This window comes from Cajanus cajan, chromosome 5 (genome assembly GCF_000230855.2).
Source record: "Cajanus cajan strain Asha chromosome 5, NIPB_CcT2T_4, whole genome shotgun sequence".
Lineage (NCBI taxonomy): Eukaryota > Viridiplantae > Streptophyta > Magnoliopsida > Fabales > Fabaceae > Cajanus > Cajanus cajan.
In genome coordinates, this window is record NC_138521.1 from 70,353,271 (window position 1) to 70,371,643 (window position 18,373).

The window sequence follows — 18,373 nt, forward strand, 5'->3', positions numbered from 1 at the left end:
AAAAATTGTAGAAATGGTTATCCAGTGTGCAAGATGTCGCTATTAAACAGATTTTATTGAAGGATCATGGTATATACACCTTATTTTTTTATAAGTACACCCCTTTTTAAAAAAAAATAAAAAATAAAATATTTTTAATTTTTTATTATTTTTTATTTTTAATTTTACACTCCTAATATTTAATTTAATACTCTTTTTTACATACTTCTTTTCCTTATTTTTACATGCACCCCCTTAATTTTTTTTCATCCCACCTATTTTGGTAGGTAATTTTAATTATTTTAGTTTTACATTATTCTTTTTTTCCTTCCTCTTCCAGTTTTTTCACTGATTTCACTATCTGCATAGTACTCTAAAATAGTGAAAATGTTTTTTTCATAACACTAAATTTGATGTTAAAGTTTTTGGATGGGTAAAAGGAAAATAAGTGTTGAAAGAAAAAATATGTGTCTAGTTTAATAGAAATTATCGATGAAGCTACACTTACTTTGTCGCCTACCAGTTCTATGATTTGGATGCATGAGAAAAAGTGAAAGAAGTGAGAAAATAAGAATATAATATAAAAATTAAGAGAACTAGAACTATCCACTAAAATATGTGATAAATTAGAGAAAGACAAAATTGTGCATGTAAAAACTGGAAAAAAAGAAGGAAGGAAGTGTGTGAAAAGAAAAATTAGTAAATTAAAAGTTAGATATGTAAAATTAAAATTTTTAAAAATAAAAAAATTATAAATATTTTAAAATTTCTTTTAAAATAAAATAAAGGAGGTGTACTTATTAAAAAAAGAAAGTGAATATATCATTAGCCTTTATTAAAATGGACATCTTGGGCTTTCTAGATGCCTTATACACAAAAATTTAAAGTTGGCCGCAAATTGGAGCAAAGAAACTTTTTAACTAAAGCCCATGTTTCCTGTTTCAGTAATGTTTTTGGTATGGTGTCGGTGTCTCGCTATTTGGCGGATACTTTTTATTTATTTTAATATAACCATTACTCTTCAATTGTGTATTAATTTTTTAATTGTCACGAATCACGATATTTTCGTTAGCTCTCTTCTACTTATTTTTTCCAACATTTTTTTCAACTATGTATTTTTTTACACTTAGGATACTTTTGATAGAGAGGAAAAAAATAAAGTGGAAAGAAATATAGAAAAAGAAAATAGGTAAGTGAAAATATGTTTGACCATACAAACTCTAAAAAAAGTTATTCACCTTGTAAGAGATAATTTTTTAATCAATGTTATGCACTTTCACATGGATCTAGTGGTGAGAATGTTTCTAATTCAAAATTTTCAATAGTAATATCAAAATCAATATATGAAACTATAACGTTATTATACATATTATTTTTAATAATAATTATTTGTAGATATTATAATTACAATAATATTATATTATATAATTTTTTTAAAATATTTTAAATTTATGATTTGTTATCATGCGACAATGCTAAATATAAGTGTCAAATAATAGTTTTTAAAATTGGGGTTAAAAGATGTGAAGAGTTCATATCATAAGATCATATAATGAGTGATAATAGGATAATTTTAGGGTTTGTAAGAGGATGCACCCTAACTTAATGCTTAATATCATAGTGTTTATACAATGTAACGACCTTAAGATTTGCATCCAAAATTATGATGTATTATGACCATCCAAAAATTATGACATATTACAACCATCCAAATTTTTGATGTATTATAGAAATGAATGATGTTCTGACTAGTTAGTGAGACTCTAGTGCTGACTTTATGTATGGTATTAATTTGAAACATATTTTTTTGTAGATTAAATTTAAATAACATAATAATTAATTACCAAGGTAGAGATATTGATTGGATAATTATTATTTTTGTGATGATGATTAATTTGTTAGGATGTTAATCTTTTTATTAATTTATTTAAAATATAATTCATAAATCGTGTTTATTTATTATTTTTCATGCATTTATCTTATCTTCACATTCCCTTCTATGTAAAATATGTTTCATACTATGTAATTGAAAATAAATAAGACAGATTTTAGACCTACCTATATATTGACAAGTCATTGAAACTCAACCCATTTTAAATTTTTTCGTACCAAAACATTAGAAAGAAGACATTAGGAGATTTTCCTAAAGGACATTGGTGGACTATACTCTAAAAATGTCTATGTTCATTAGGTTTTAATTTTGATTCTCTCATTGCCTCGGGGAATGAATGCATAGGGGGGCCATTACCATATCGTAATTTTGTATGTACAAGATTCATATAATATATGAATGAGTTGCATGTAATAAATTTCCATGATGTATGTTATTTATATCATGTGTATGTGTATGATTAAATAACAATATAAAAGACAAAATAAAAAAAATCTCTTGATATAAAATATTAAGTTATAACATGTCTTTCAATGAATGTCACTTGTTAATATTAGGATAAAGGTCATTAAAATCCCCCATGATACACCAAGGGGATGAGGTGTCATGGGAGAAGTGGCGAAAAAGGTCCCAAGAAGTTTTGCGATTTGATCTTTCTGGGTAACTATAAAACCCTATAAAACGCTAAGTAGGCGCGTGGGCTAAAGAAACTTGGACATTGTTAAAATGTTGACAATAGTTTATAATCCACAGCAAAAGAAAAGTCAAAATGCAACCTATGGCGTATTTTATCAATATGTTTTGCATGTACCAATGTTTCAGATAGGAAGAGCATGTCCGGATGATACGAACGGACGAGGTCTAATAAGGTAAGAACTGCACTTGGGTTGCCTAAGCCCCAACAGTTCCAACTGATAAAACTCATTGACCCTGGTAGGCCTGATTTCCAGGGCCTACCCTTAAAAAATTGTGAGTTTTAGTTTAGTTTTCTTCCTCAGCATGCACGTAGTCACCTTGGTTGTCATTGTGTAATGAAAGGTTAGTACGTCTTTCATCATTGTGTCGACATTTTCTGTCACCAACAATGAGGGTGGGCTCTTCCAGATCTCCATCCATGGCAGCATGGGTGGCATGAGCATTAGTTACTGTGTTGTATGTTTTGGTTGTGTTAGAGGTAGGATATTAATGCAGGAGTGGGAACAAGTTTGTTGGGTTTTTGAAAATCTAAGACATTAATCCCGTTCATTGATGGGTTTATGTGATTACTGGATAAGGAATATTATTGTTTTGAATACTATAGTTTGGTGTCCCGTAGATCTCACAAGGTTCATGATTTTCAATATGTCCAAGATTTGCATGTTGATTTTTCTCACGTAACCACCATGATCCTGTAGAGGTGCCACGAATGTCAACGCGGAGGTTCGATCCCCATCCACGGTGACCATCACATGAGTCTTGTTGAAGAGTATATCACAACCATCGTCCAGATAACCTAAAAGACTACAATAAAAACATAATGGGCCAACCCGCTCATATTTAAACAATATGTCATTTGCCTCTCCACCCGCTTTCTTGACTTGTTTTGCTTTCTTTAAAGGTATCCTTACATCAATCAACATGCGAATTCTAATGTAGGTACACCTGAAACTGGATGAATTCTTTTCATCGTATTCTAAGAAAACATTTATATAGTCTCCTATTTTTTGCCCAACCGTATGTGTCATGAAACCTATTGGAATATTATGTAACTAGATCCAGAATGGGACTGTAAAGAGAGGTACTTGGCTAGGGATTTCTCCAGGGTTGATGACGCCTAGAATAAGAAGATGACGATCAAAAGACCAAGGACCACCTTTTTAAGATGCGTTGCATGTCTAGTGGGTGAAAGAATTGGAACAAGAAAAGCCACTTCTCGACTTCCTTAATGGAAACTCCTCTTCGGGGATGCCACACTTCTGCCATGCGTTCCTTCATAATGTTTGTGCGGATGCTTCTATCAGTAAGAAACCGACCCAACAGACAAAATAATAGATCATTTGTGAGGTTGGTGTTTGGTTCATCTGGAAGAATAAGATCCTCTTCATCGTCGTTTGGGATCGACAGATGTTGTAAGGTGGGGGGTTTCATGGTCGACTAACGTGAGTGACAAGGGATGGAAGATTTAGGTTGAGAAGCGTGATAGGATTTACGTCTCACAGAAAGAGAATACGAAGGATACGTCTCACACAGAAAGAGAATTATAATAAGAGAGTTGCTACGGTACCCTCAAAGATCGAGGGGTTCCAATACATTTTTCTATGTAAACTCATAAAAAATTTTAAAAAAATTAATTTAATTATAAAATGAATAATCTAAATTATACTTATAAAATAAAAAGTAAGATAAAATTATAAAAATTAAAATTATAAGATTTCAATAATATTATAAAATATTAAAAAAAAGAAAAATTAATAAATAGTAAAAATAAAAAATTATTAAAATTACAATATAGAAATTCAAAAATTTATGACAAAAAGACAAAAAAAAATACTTAAAAAATTATTAAAATTAAAATATAGAAATTCAAAAAATTTAAGTGAAAAAATAAAAATAAACTTAAAAAATTATTAAAATTAAATTATTTAAATATATAATAATATTATTGCAAATAAATTAGAATATATAAAATAAAAAATAAAATAACTAAATAATTTAAAAATTGAAAGAATAAAATATTATAAATATTATTTAAATAAATTATTAAAAATATAAAATATTAAAAACTGTACCGGTACCCTCTCAAATAAGATGGGTACCATAGAATTTCTCTTATAATAATTACTATAAAACTTAAATATTCTTAACAAACATAATAGTTAATAAATTGTTTTTGCAAAATATAATTTTATAAGTTGATATAATAAAATTATATTGAGAGTTGAATTCAGTTAATTGAAATATATGAGATGTTATAAATTGTTGTAACTTCGAGTGTTACGAATAAGAAAAATAGGTAAATGATTTATATCCTAAAAAAAAAAAACAGAATAAAATAGGTTCATAAATGATTATTAAAGATGAAGAAGAAATTGATTTAAATAATAGACCCGACATAGAAAGAGCAATCTTTGGTCGAGAAGGATATTTTTTTTTTGAAGGGGAAGGGGGTCGTGTCTCGTGTGTTCCCTTTCCTTTTCCCATCAATGCGTCTGCCTCCTTCTTCTTCTTCTTCTTCTTCTTCTCTTCCCCCTTCGTCCTTTTCGACCCTTCCCTTCCTCTCCTTCTCTTTCTCCCTCACCAACCGTTTTTAGGGTTCCTTTTTCCGATTTCACTATCCCTCCTCAATCTTCCACCCCCGATCAATCCCTCCCCTGTCTTTGCTTCCTTCTTCCTTGTTGATATCTATCAATTTGGAATCATCGTGTGCGAATATTCACCATCTGAGTGCCGATTTCGGCGTTTTAGTTCGGCAAAATGTCGATGAGTGAGCGGAAGACTATCGACCTAGAACAGGGATGGGATTTCATGCAGAAAGGAATCACCAAGCTCAAGAAGATTCTAGAAGGCTTTCCCGAGCCCCAATTCAGCTCCGAGGACTACATGATGCTTTATACGTACTCATCTCTTTACTCTGTTTTTAGATCTTTTTTTATTTTTTTTTTATTTTTTTTTATTTCTGTATTTCCTGTTGAGCACTGTTTTTCCTTGATTCTTATTGCAGGACCATCTACAATATGTGCACTCAAAAGCCTCCTCATGACTATTCCCAACAACTTTATGACAAGTACAAGGAGTCTTTTGAAGAGTACATCGTATCCACGGTCAGTAACACTCTCATTTAGGGTATCATAGCATTAACTGTTTAAATAAACTTGAAACTATGTATGCGTGGTGGTGTATTGTTAGGTCATGTCTATTGGCTTACAAAGGTTGTAATGTTGGCATATCTCAGGGGGCGATTGGTATGGAGAAAGTTTTTATTTTCTTGGTAATCTAGAGCTGGGAATGTTAGTTTCTCGTATATATTTGGTTTGTTATTTAAAAAGAAAATTCCGATTGTTTCCCTAGAATGTCTTATTTTACGTTTCCCACAAAATTTTTTCCACGGGGAAGTGATTTCCTACTTATAGTGTTGATGTCGTAAAGAGCATTGTATGTAATAATATGGATTCCTTTGTACCAGTGTCATCAATTGTGGATTGCAGAAAACCAATAATCTGCCATATTATTTATGTATAAAACGTAAGTTGTATGCAAATAAAAATAAAATGCATTAAAATTGACACATTAACTCAAAAGTACGATTACTTGGAGACATGACAGAGATGACTATAGGATGTAGGATACATGCTGCAATCATGATCGTGGATTAATGGAATTCCGCAATGCAACAGCGTTATAGCACCGCCATAGCAGCTATTTAACAACACTGTATGGTAGTGATATTGGCGTAGGTTATATAAGCACAATTGAATTCTTTTAGAACATTTATAAGACTTTGACATATCTTTTTTCATTATTATTTGAAAATGTATCACGTAGTTATTATATAAGGCGAGGTAGTTCTAAAATAGTCAAAACTAGTATAAAAATGTGATTTGATAAGTTTACCTAATTCATGAAACCCTACCCCTTGAATCATGTTTTGGAACATTTTATCCCAAAAGCAACCAGCAAATCGTAGAAATGAGTAAAGGAAAGACACTAACTGAAGCATGCAACCCTACCCTTTGAATATTTGAATTATGTTTTTTTTCTTCTTTTTTTTGACATAGAACATAGCAGATAAAAAGATATTTTCTTGCTGTACCATGTACTCAAGTAGCTTAACAATTAACCTTTCCCCTTCTATCACAAATTCTCCAAAAGTGGTGCTAAACTGCTAGTGTTGCTTTGCTGCCTATGATTGTATTATCATTAAACAGTTGGAGCTCTCCCTGATAACAAGTGTTTAGCAACCGCAAATATGGCTGAAGGGTATCCCGAAATTTGATTGGTCTGTTGTTTATCATATGAATTCACTCTTCTTTCAGGAGATAGGTGGTATATTTTACGATAATTGTGTTTTTTCAGTGGGTGAGGTGTTGTGTGACTTAGGATCTGTTTAGTTTAGATTTTAGTAGAATTAATGCTGAAATGGTTTTGGAAGAATTGATTTTACAAATATTGATATGTGTGAGGTGTTGTTTACTATTATATATATGTTATTTATAAAATATTTATATTTTCTGTTTGTTTTCAATTAATTTGATGCATGTGCCGGTTATTAATTATGTCAAAACATTCTTCTAATTAAATGTTGTCTTTTTTTTCCTTTTGGGTCCAGGTATTGCCTTCTTTAAGAGAGAAGCATGATGAATTTATGTTGAGAGAACTTGTGAAGAGATGGGCAAACCATAAAATTATGGTTCGGTGGCTTTCTCGGTTCTTTCACTATTTGGATCGGTACTTTATTGCTCGGAGGTCACTTCCACCCCTTAATGAAGTTGGGTTAACTTGCTTCCGCGATTTGGTAATGTTACAATGAACCTTTTGCTATGCGATGCTGCTCTAATTCTTTCAATTAATTCTTTTGTACATGTTGTAAATACACTGTAATGCTATCGCAAATTGGATGGCTTTCCTATTATTGTCATTTCATTTAATGCAGCTTCATTAGAAAAATAAATTTGCGTGTTTTATTTTTTCAGGTTTACAAGGAACTAAATGGGAAAGTTAGAGATGCAGTTATTTCACTTGTATGTTTTACTTCCTTAGAATGCTATATTTTCCATGTTTACAAATTTAGATCAGTTAACTGATGCATTTTTGTTTAAAGATTGATCAAGAACGTGAGGGAGAGCAGATTGATCGAGCTCTATTAAAGAATGTATTGGACATATTTGTTGAAATTGGAATGGGGCAAATGGATCACTATGAGAATGATTTTGAAGCTGCCATGCTCAAAGACACTTCTGCTTATTATTCTCGAAAGGCTTCAAATTGGATCCTAGAAGATTCTTGTCCTGATTATATGCTCAAGGTGTGGTTTCTCATTTATGCTTACTGTACCTTTGTTTCTTCATTTATATTTCTTTCTGGTCTCTATTTGATATTATGTCCTCTATTGCAGGCCGAGGAGTGCTTAAAACGGGAGAAAGATAGGGTTGCTCATTACTTGCACTCTAGTAGTGAGCCAAAGTTATTAGAGGTTTGTTCTCGACTTTGTGATACTCTTTCTGCTTTTTGGTCTTCTTCCATGATCAGTGGAGTATTGCTAGCAAGGTTGTTAAGATCGTGATCTTCATCGTGAGATCTCACGATCTTACATTTTGTGAGGGGTCCTTTGTGCTAACTCGTTGCTGGGATCATGAAGGACTAAGATCGCAAACTTCTATTCTCAATTGTGGGATTGACGATCCATTGTGAGGCATAAAACAGAACAAATGGGTCCGTTCTTTTTGACCCGGTTGCAAACAATTGCATAAAGAACCCTAAAATTTATCGTGCATCCCATTTCTTCTCTTCTTTATGCTTTGATACTCTTTTCCCCCTGTTGCAACCTGCCCCGGACATCCACTGTCAACTGAATCATTACATCATGATGCCATTGGGCTTCTGTTCGCACTTCGCATTTGTACATTCTTCTGTTTAAAAGCAATATCTGATGTGGAAGTTTTTAATTTTAATGTGAAATTAAAATAAAATTCAGTTTATTTAATTTATATTGAAAAGCAACTGGCGCAAGTTTTTTCAAAACTTGGCCCATTTTTTAAGAATTACCATCCCATCCTAAAGCATAAATTATGGCCTTCATCCATTAATTTTCATTATGGAAATGTTTAAAATAAAATTATCTTACACTAATAAATTTAAAGATATGATACTTATGTATTATAAATATTATTATTCAATTATTTTTTATGATTTTTAAAGTTTATTTAATGTTTGTGATTTAGTATTTTTTTTTTTTTACACATACGTGTATATTTATAAGTATAATTTTATATTTTAGGTAAGAATGTAGGGTCTTACGATCTCAATCCCTGTGTTACACGTTTTCTTCCCCCTTTTGGTCCTAGATAAAATCTTGAATTTAACAACCTAGATTGCTAGGCAACTTAAAGAAAAATAAATGTTAATGATTATAATGGTTTCTTCTGGAAATTTCTCATCTAGAAAGTTCAACATGAGCTGTTATCTGTGTATGCAAACCAACTCCTTGAGAAAGAGCACTCTGGATGTCATGCTTTACTTAGAGATGACAAGGTACACATGAAACTCTATTATTGGTTATGTGAGCACATTTTTTAACCTAGTCTAGATTATAGTGTTCTCATGCTTTCCTTTACATGCTTAGGTTGAAGACTTGTCAAGAATGTTCAGGCTATTCTCTAAAATACCTAAAGGTTTGGATCCTGTTTCCAGTATATTTAAGCAGGTTGGTCATGTTGATCCTACCTTAATGCTTTTCCTCTCTTTTATATATGTCAATTTCAATTAAAATTGGGCTCAAGTGTTGTTCTCCATGCTATTTGGCTCACTTGCTATTCTTTTTCTTTTCCCTTTTTCAGCATGTTACCACTGAAGGTATGGCATTGGTGAAGCAGGCTGAAGATGCAGCTAGCAACAAAAAGGTCTACTTCTGAATTGGATATTCCTTAGTAATGCATTTATGCTTATTTCTGGCTGAGAGGTTTAATTTCTTGATTGCAGTAATTGAGGAAAAAATAGTATGCACTAGTATTTTTAGTTTTTACTGCATAATCTCAATTTTGAAGTATCTGTTTAAAATTGTTAATGTTGGACTGTTGACATGATTCTGAAGTTGCTTTCCTGATAAAGTGAAGAATTAATTGCGTCATTTACATTTTCTAACTGCTCAAGTTGTGAATGATGTCATACTACTGGAGCAATTTGTTTTTTTACTGATCTTGTTATTTTGTCCTTATAAATGAAAATGACTACAGGCAGAAAAAAAGGATATTGTTGGTCTGCAGGAGCAGGTGATTAAAAACATTTTACTAATTTAACTGCATTTTTTGTTTCATTTGTGGAATTTTAAATTGGTCTCTTGCTTCAGGTTTTTGTTCGAAAAGTGATCGAGCTACATGACAAGTACCTGGCATATGTGAATGACTGTTTTCAGAATCATACTCTTTTCCACAAGGTTTTCCCTTTTCAGAATTTTAAATTATGTTGGATTGATTTGTGTACATGCATACCTGAATCTGAATGTTTTGATTATATAGGCTCTTAAAGAGGCTTTTGAGGTCTTTTGCAACAAAGGTGTTGCTGGAAGTTCAAGTGCGGAACTGCTTGCCTCCTTCTGTGATAACATTCTTAAGAAAGGAGGAAGTGAAAAATTAAGTGACGAAGCAATCGAAGAAACTCTTGAAAAGGTCGTTCTTCATTCTTGGTGTTCCACGTATACATCAATAAACATGGGGCATATGGTTTTGATTTTGAATTTTGGGTTTGTTTTGGTCTATCTGCAGGTGGTCAAGCTGCTTGCCTATATTAGTGACAAAGACTTGTTTGCTGAATTCTATAGGTAATATGAAAGAGGAGGAAAATTTGTATGATGATCATTTGGTTGGATGTGTTTGCCAAAAGAGGATTTTATATTGTTTGGCTGGTGCTTCAATATTTATCTTCTAGTGATTATTTCCAGTGTTGTATAAGTTCATTTTGCAACTCTTTCATATAAATTGCTTCCACTGTTTCTTGGTTGTTTCTGGCAATTAAATGTGCCTTGTTGCATATAGAAGGTGTTTCTCTTATTTTTAGAGATATAATAACAGTTGTGGGCTTTCATTATTTTGGGACTTTGTCCCTGACATAATATCATATCCCTTTATGATCAAATGGTTAGGAGTCAATCCTTGTCTTCCCTATTGCTCTAGTTGAATCATTACATTGTCCACGTTCCAAGCCTATAATGCTCTTGCCTATGCTGGGTTTGTTAAGAGATACTAAAACTAATAGTGGGCCATTTACCTAACACTTTTAAGTTATAGGGAGAATTTGTCCATTAATTCATGTTTGCTAGATAGTGGGATAAATATTTTTGGAGAAGCTTTAAAATGGAGATGAATGGGTAGCTAAAGTGAAGTAGATAATGGTGGGTGAAATATATAAATGAAGAGGCAAAAGGTGAGGATGGAAAATGTCTTCCCTTTTCTCAAAAATAATAGTAGAGATACTAAACATATCCTCTGTAGTTTAGCAGTGTATAACAGTATTATATCATGATATTTAGAGAAGAATAATTCTCCATTTGAGTGTCTTGTGATCTTCTGGAAGATTCATGGTGCCTTTGTTAAATTTTTTGCTTATAACTTAAGATTTTTTGAAAAGGAGTATTAATAGGGGTTCTTCCTTGGTTGCTTTCAGAAAGAAGCTTGCTCAAAGGCTTCTCTTTGACAAGAGTGCCAATGATGATATATTTGAATGTTGGAATTAGTCTTTTTGTTTTATGACGCAAGTTTTTTGAAAAGGAATATTAATAGGCGTTCTTCCTTGGTTGCTTTCAGAAAGAAGCTTGCTCGAAGGCTTCTCTTTGACAAGAGTGCCAATGATGATCATGAGAGAAGTATTTTGACAAAATTGAAGCAACAATGTGGTGGGCAGTTTACTTCAAAAATGGAGGGAATGGTCGGTCAACCTTTTCTAGTCTTTGTAAACAAAAGCTGATATGCTATATTCAACTTTTTTGGTTAGTTGACTAAAGAAAATTTAAATGCTTTTGCCATCCTACCAGGTTACAGATTTGACACTGGCAAAGGAGAATCAAACTAGCTTTGAGGAGTATTTAAGCAATAATCCCAATGCAGACCCTGGGATTGACTTGACAGTTACAGTTCTGACTACTGGTTTCTGGCCTAGTTACAAATCTTTTGATCTCAATCTTCCTGCAGAAATGGTAATCTGGATCTTCTTGATATAAAAATCTAGCATTTGGTTCTGTGTTTGATTCTAATTAACCTAGATTTTGCAAACTTTGGTTATAACTATTACCTGTTTATTCCTTTTTATTAGATTAGGTGTGTTGAAGTTTTCAAAGAATTTTATCAAACTAAAACAAAGCACAGAAAACTTACATGGATTTATTCCTTGGGTACCTGTAATATAAGTGGGAAATTTGAGCCAAAAACTGTGGAGCTGATAGTGACAACCTACCAGGTAATATTACTTACCTCCTTTACTTATCTGATATCATGTTATTGTTATGCTCTCACTTCATTTTTCTCATTTGTGATATCCATGTATTCTTGTATAGATTTGTGCTGACCGGATCTCTTTTTTAATAGGCTTCAGCATTGCTGCTTTTTAATTCCTCTGATAGACTGAGTTACTCAGAGATAATGACTCAGTTAAACTTATCAGACGATGATGTTATTAGACTGCTCCATTCCTTGTCATGTGCCAAGTACAAGATTCTTAACAAGGAGCCAAATACAAAAACAATATTGCCCACTGATGTTTTTGAATTTAATTCTAAATTTACTGACAAAATGAGGAGAATAAAGGTATATAATTAAAGATAATGTTTTACTCTCTGTTTGTTTGGTCATTTCATTCTCTATTCTCTTTACTGACCTTTGAGTGGGACTGACTTATATTTTATGCAGATTCCTCTTCCTCCTGTGGATGAGAAGAAAAAAGTAATTGAGGATGTTGACAAGGACAGAAGATATGCTATTGATGCCTCAATTGTGCGTATTATGAAGAGTCGGAAAGTTTTGGGCTACCAACAATTAGTCGTGGAATGCGTTGAGCAGTTGGGTCGCATGTTTAAGGTTCATATTTGACCAGTCTCCTATCGTAATCTTGTATATGCTTATCTCTCTCAGTTATTGATTTTTTCACGTGGAATGTAATTTCTCAGCCTGATGTCAAGGCGATTAAAAAGCGGATTGAAGATTTGATTTCTCGAGACTACTTGGAAAGAGACAAAGATAACCCTAATATGTTCAAGTACTTGGCCTGACGTGGTCCAAGTGTTTGTGCAAGTAAAGTGGTTACTGCAAAATCAAATCAAAAGGATCATGATTGAACTTCTGCAAAAGAAATGAGTTTTTCCTAAAAAATTCCTTGAAGGAGGAGCTGTGAGTGCTTGTATATTTTGCCTCCATGTGCAGGTATGGACTATTACTGTAGATGTGTGCTCATGTTGGGACATCCTAATCAATTCCAATCCGGCTCACCGACACTTTCTCCGTCTTTTCGGCTTCTGATTGCTGCAATTGTTTCTCACAACGTATTTATGTTGCCTATCTCTTCTTTGCTCCCCCCACCCAAAAAAAAATGTGTAAGCGCTGCAGGGAATGATATCAGCTTAGAAATCATCAGGTGAATGGGTATGCTTTTTAAATCTAAACCCAACAGCTATGGTGCATTACATTATTTGTCTGATAATATTTCACAGCGACATCTACTACATTTTGTAGTGTCTATTATGATATTTTATAACTATTTTGAGGATCAGATTATCCCAAGGTTTCTAAGATCATCTACGATGAATATCTTACTGGTGAATGATACAATTGAGAGTAAGGCTGTATGGGCGTGGAACTATACTGACTCATTTCGGTGTTGATCATGATTCGTCCAAATGCAATTGTGAATCTTGGCACTCCAAAAGAGTGTAGTCCTATATCATGCCTGTATCTATTTCTATAAAGAGGAATGTTAATGACATTTTCCAACACTTTCTTTAATAATTTCACTACTATTGGGCTATTGGCCATTTTTTTTTTAAATCACAAACATCTTTAAAATTAATCAGCTCTCTTTTACACTTAGATGCTTCTCAATTAATTAATGCTTTTATTCTAGGCAATGTGTGTACCCTTGTTCATAAATAAAATTTAATTATTTTTTTATATATATTTTCAATTACCATACACGTCCTTAATTATAAAAACTCTATTATGTGTTAATATTTTTAATTTAATTAAGAAATAATTTTTTATTTTATTCCTCAAAAGTAGCATTTTTTTTGCTGAAGAAGTTTATTTACACATGGTGTTTATATTTATATTTTTATTGTTGAAATATTTTTTAATAATAAAAATAATCACTTCATGATAATAAAGGTCAGAATCGTGTCGTGATTTGAATAATTATTTTAAATAATTATTATTGATAAAGGAATATTAATGTGCTTCAAATTGCATATTTATATTTTAAATATTTATTTATTCTCATCTATATGTGCTTATTTGAGGAAATTAAAGTAATGTGTCTCGTTTGATAAATATTAAAATCAAATTGTATTAATTATATTTTGTTAATATATAAAAATAGAAAGAATTTCAGATAATATTTTAATATCTATAAAAAAATCCCAAACAATTTGAGTCATACTAATCAAATGAAAACCATGCCATAGTATTTGATAACATAACAATCTAAATATTGTTTGTCCAATTTCATTTATTTATTATTTTCTAGTTAATAGTAATTACACTAATCACCTTAATATTTATTTTGATTTGTAGGTATATAAAATTAGGAAAATGTACAAAAAAAATATATAAATAAGTAAAATAATTTTTAAGAAAATGTATTCAACTGTCAAATTACATCAACTCAAACAAAATTTTTCTATAAAAAATCAAAATTAATTGTCATGGTTAAGTTTATATAATCTAATATTATTGGATTTTAATTAACAATTTGTCAAAATTAGAAAATAAATATCCATATTAGATTCTATACATATGTTTTTAGTTCCTCAAAATTATGGTATATTTGTCTTTGATCTTTCAAATTTAAAATTATTATTTTCAGTCTTTGTAATTTTCAAAAATTTTATTTTAGTCTTTTAAGTCACTAATAATATCGGTAGTCATTGTACCTTCTCTTCCAAAGACTTCCATTCCATCCTATTTTACAATAAACTTAAAAAAATGAAGCTTTTATTTTTCTTTTCTATGTTGTCATTCATAATCTGAAACATAGTATTTTAAAAAGGAGGAATCTGTTTACTTTAGGAATAAGTTTTTCTAACCTTACTCTGTTCAATAATTTGTTATACATCAAATTTTAACGACTCAACTGTTGAATTTAAATTTCTTAATGTATAAGTCAAGTCTACAACATTTTAAGAATTTTGAAAATGATTTGATATTTTGTTCTATTAATTCAAATTAATATATAAAATATTTTTATGATCATCTGTTAATTTAAATTAATGAAATGAAGTATCAAATGATTTTTTAAAAAAAATTTGTAGACTTGATTTATGCATTAAAAATTTTAATTTCAATGGTTGAATTATTAAAATTTGATGTAAAACATGAATTATTAAACGAAATAAGTTTAAATAGACTTATTTTCCGAATAAACAAATATCTCCTTATATTTTAAATATTTACTTATTAGTGCTTTGAATGCAAATTCGCACATATTCACCCATTTGATTTGACCAACCCAAATTTGACTCCCCTGAAAATATAAACAAACAAAAATGATTATAATTTTTAATAGATTGAATTATGTAAATTTTGAATTTTTTCATCTGAAATTATTCGTAATGGACCAATGATTATCCCTATCCATATAACTTCCTAATAATTAATTTATTCGTACATTGCTCTCTTTCAAAGCAAAAATATGTTCATAATTATGAAGTTTTATTAACATAATTATAAGCAATAGAAATTCACCCAAATAATACAAAGAATAGACAATTAAGCTTTGATCTAAAATTTAACTACATACATCTATATATTAATATAGAAAGTTAATATCTATTACCGGTATGTAATTTATAATGGTTGTACCTTCTCTTTTAAAATGAAATAATTTCTGTAAATTAGCTTGTTTTCTTTAATTTATGAAAAAAGATCTAATTTCTTTTATTTTCTTTTCAATACTTTTAATCTTAAAGAAAATTATCTAAATAAATTATAATTGTATAAGTACATTGTTCGGAATGTTTGAATTCACCTTCCTTCTCCTAGCTAATGTTATGGAAATTGAAACTCCCAGTCAACTAGTTTTCTATTTGTTTGTTTTGTTTATATTCTAATACATAAAAAAAAAAAAAAAAAATCTAAAACGAATAAAGTGCAATGACAGTGAATTGAGGGTACAGAGATGATTGATGAAGCCCAATTTGGTAACATCCCTCTCATCTCTTTCTCGCCAACAAAAACCATCACTGTGTCTGTTCGTGTTCCATTTCCACACCAAAGCTCACTTCGTTGCAAAGCTCCAAACTTGCAAGGATTTAGCCTCAGCAACCTCGACCCATTCCAACGTTTTCAAATCTGGCTGGTTAAATGATACTTTTGCCAGCAACCACCTCATTAACTGCTATCTCAGGCTCTTTAGAATCGACCATGCACAAAAACTGTTCGACGAAATGCCTCAGCCTAATGTCGTGTCCTGGACTGCGATTATGGCTGGTTATGTCAGCCAGTGTCGACCCAACATGGCACTTTGTCTCTTCCATCAAATGCAAGGAACCTTGGTTCTTCCCAATGAATTCACATTTGCCACTCTTATCAATGCATGTTCTATCCTCGCCAACCTTGAGATTGGTAGAAGAATTCATGCTTTTGTTGAGGTTTTGGGTTTTGGGTCCAACATTGTGGTGTGCTCATCCCTCGTTGATATGTATGGGAAGTGCAACCATGTTGATGAGGCTCGTCTGATCTTTGACTCCATGTGTACAAGGAATGTGGTTTCTTGGACTTCCATGATCTCCACATATTCTCAGAATGCACAAGGGCATTGTGCTCTGCAACTGTTTAAGGAATTCAATCACTCTAGATTGGACAAGCCGAATCATTTCATGTTGTGCAGCGCAATCAGTGCTTGTGCGAGTCTGGGAAGCCTAGGTTCAGGTAAAATCACTCATGGTGTGATCATCCGTCTGGGACATGATGCAAGTGATGTGGTTGCTAGTGCACTTGTGGACATGTATGCAAAATGTGGTTGTGTTAACTATTCTGCCAAAGTATTTAGGAGAATGCCAAATCCTTCAGTGATCCCCTATACTTCAATGATTGTGGGAGCTGCAAAGTATGGATTTGGGACATTGTCTCTTCAACTGTTTCAAGAAATGGTTGTTAGAAGAATAAAACCTAATGGTATCACCTTTCTTGGGGTCTTGCACGCTTGCAGCCATTCAGGGCTTGTAGATAAAGGACTTGAGCTCCTTAACTCAATGGATGGGAAATATGGGGTGACTCCTGATGCAAAGCATTACACATGCATTGCTGATATGCTTGGCCGAGTGGGGCGTATTGAGGAAGCATACCAGTTAGCAAAATCAGTTCAAGTTGAAGGTGATGGATATGCCATGTTGTGGGGCACCCTGCTTTCAGCTAGTAGGCTTTATGGTAGGTTAGACATTGCCCTTGAAGCCAGCAATCGGCTGATAGAGTCCAATCAACAGGTAGCAGGTGCATATGTTACATTGTCCAATGCATATGCATTGGCAGGGGATTGGGAAAATGCTCATAATCTACGATATGAAATGAAGCATAGTGGAGTTTACAAGGAACCCGGCAGCAGTTGGATTGAGATAAAAGAATCAATTTTCTTGTTCCATGCTGGAGAGATCTCTAAATGTACTCAAGGAAGCGAGATGCTGAATTTGCTAAGGGAATTGGAAGAGAGAATGAAGGAAAGGGGGTATATGGGAGGAACTACAGGTTTGGTGTTTGTTGATGTGGAAGAGGAGGCCAAAGAGGAAATTGTGAGTCTGCATAGTGAGAAACTTGCCTTGGCGTTTGGATTAATAAACACGCCTAAAGGTGTCACAATCAGAATAATGAAGAACTTGAGAATGTGCAGGGATTGTCACGAGGCCTTCAAGCTGATTAGTGATATTGTAGAGAGGGAATTGGTTGTGAGAGATGTGAACAGATTTCATCACTTCAAAAAGGGATTATGCACTTGTGGAGATTTTTGGTAAAGATTTGTCTCGTATCATCTTTGTATTTCTCAAATACTCCATAAAATAGGGAAATATGACCATTAGAGCAATATAATAATTTTAAAAATTTACATAATAAGCCTTAAATTTAATTTTAAAATATATAAAATGATCCCTATAATTCATCCCTAACATGTCCCCCCCACCACTAACACAATCCATTATCCGACCATCATTGTCATCAGCTTTGGTTCATCATTATATGGTCATCGGATTCTTGCATATGCATCACTAGCATCAACTATTTTGCAGATGCATCTTTGAAAAAAGTGCAAATTCTCTAAAGTAAAATGGTAAAGTATTTGATAAAGAGTTTGTTTTGTGTAAATTTCCCTAAAAGTGCTTATAAGAAAGCAAAATAAAAAAAGAAATAAGAAATAAGATTTTTCTTAAGTTAAAATTAATTTATACATAAGTTATTTTGTAATAGTTTTCTTTTCTATTAGCTTCTCTAAAATTTCATTTTTAATTTGTGTATAAGTTAATTTTAGCTTATAGAAAAATTTATTTTGATTTTTCTTCCTTTTTTTTAGAAGCCTTTATGGAGAAACTTATTTTTCTCTCTTAAAAGTGTTTTTGAAAAAAAA

General features: G+C 31.9%; 2 protein-coding genes across 3 annotated transcripts; both read left to right on the forward strand.

Moving 5' to 3' along the window:
- Nucleotides 1-4,956: 4,956 nt before the first annotated feature.
- LOC109807764 (cullin-1) lies at nucleotides 4,957-13,318 on the forward strand. 2 transcript variants are annotated; one of them, XM_020370380.3, is made up of 19 exons: nucleotides 4,962-5,463; nucleotides 5,571-5,670; nucleotides 7,176-7,361; nucleotides 7,540-7,587; nucleotides 7,668-7,871; nucleotides 7,962-8,039; nucleotides 9,008-9,097; nucleotides 9,189-9,269; nucleotides 9,403-9,465; nucleotides 9,799-9,834; nucleotides 9,912-9,998; nucleotides 10,081-10,230; nucleotides 10,327-10,382; nucleotides 11,365-11,485; nucleotides 11,592-11,753; nucleotides 11,870-12,013; nucleotides 12,142-12,360; nucleotides 12,463-12,630; nucleotides 12,720-13,318. In XM_020370380.3, exons 1-19 carry the CDS (start codon nucleotides 5,324-5,326, stop codon nucleotides 12,819-12,821), a joined length of 2,235 nt encoding a protein of 744 aa, XP_020225969.1. In that variant the 5' UTR covers nucleotides 4,962-5,323; the 3' UTR covers nucleotides 12,822-13,318. The 2 variants fall into 2 exon arrangements, with proteins under 2 accessions (XP_029129435.1, XP_020225969.1); XM_029273602.2 differs by lacking the exons at nucleotides 11,365-11,485; nucleotides 11,592-11,753; nucleotides 11,870-12,013; ... (1 more) ...; nucleotides 12,463-12,630; nucleotides 12,720-13,318 and adding an exon at nucleotides 11,225-11,309 and having other exon boundaries at nucleotides 4,957-5,463.
- A 2,462-nt stretch (nucleotides 13,319-15,780) lies between these two features.
- On the forward strand, nucleotides 15,781-17,865 carry LOC109809095 (Tetratricopeptide repeat (TPR)-like superfamily protein). Its single transcript, XM_020372319.3, has one exon. It carries the CDS (start codon nucleotides 15,945-15,947, stop codon nucleotides 17,763-17,765), a length of 1,821 nt encoding a protein of 606 aa, XP_020227908.1. The 5' UTR covers nucleotides 15,781-15,944; the 3' UTR covers nucleotides 17,766-17,865.
- Nucleotides 17,866-18,373: the final 508 nt, after the last annotated feature.

What these genes read in the sequence shown, in the direction of transcription:
- LOC109807764 (XM_020370380.3), top strand. Translation starts at nt 5,324, where the DNA reads ATGTCGATGAGTGAGCGGAAGACTATCGACCTAGAACAGGGATGGGAT. An exon ending in ATCATACTCTTTTCCACAAG is followed by an intron (nt 9,999 to 10,080) that starts GTTTTCCCTTTT and finishes TTGATTATATAG; the next exon opens with GCTCTTAAAGAGGCTTTTGA. An exon ending in TCAATCTTCCTGCAGAAATG is followed by an intron (nt 11,754 to 11,869) that starts GTAATCTGGATC and finishes CCTTTTTATTAG; the next exon opens with ATTAGGTGTGTTGAAGTTTT.
- LOC109809095 (XM_020372319.3), top strand. Translation starts at nt 15,945, where the DNA reads ATGAAGCCCAATTTGGTAACATCCCTCTCATCTCTTTCTCGCCAACAA.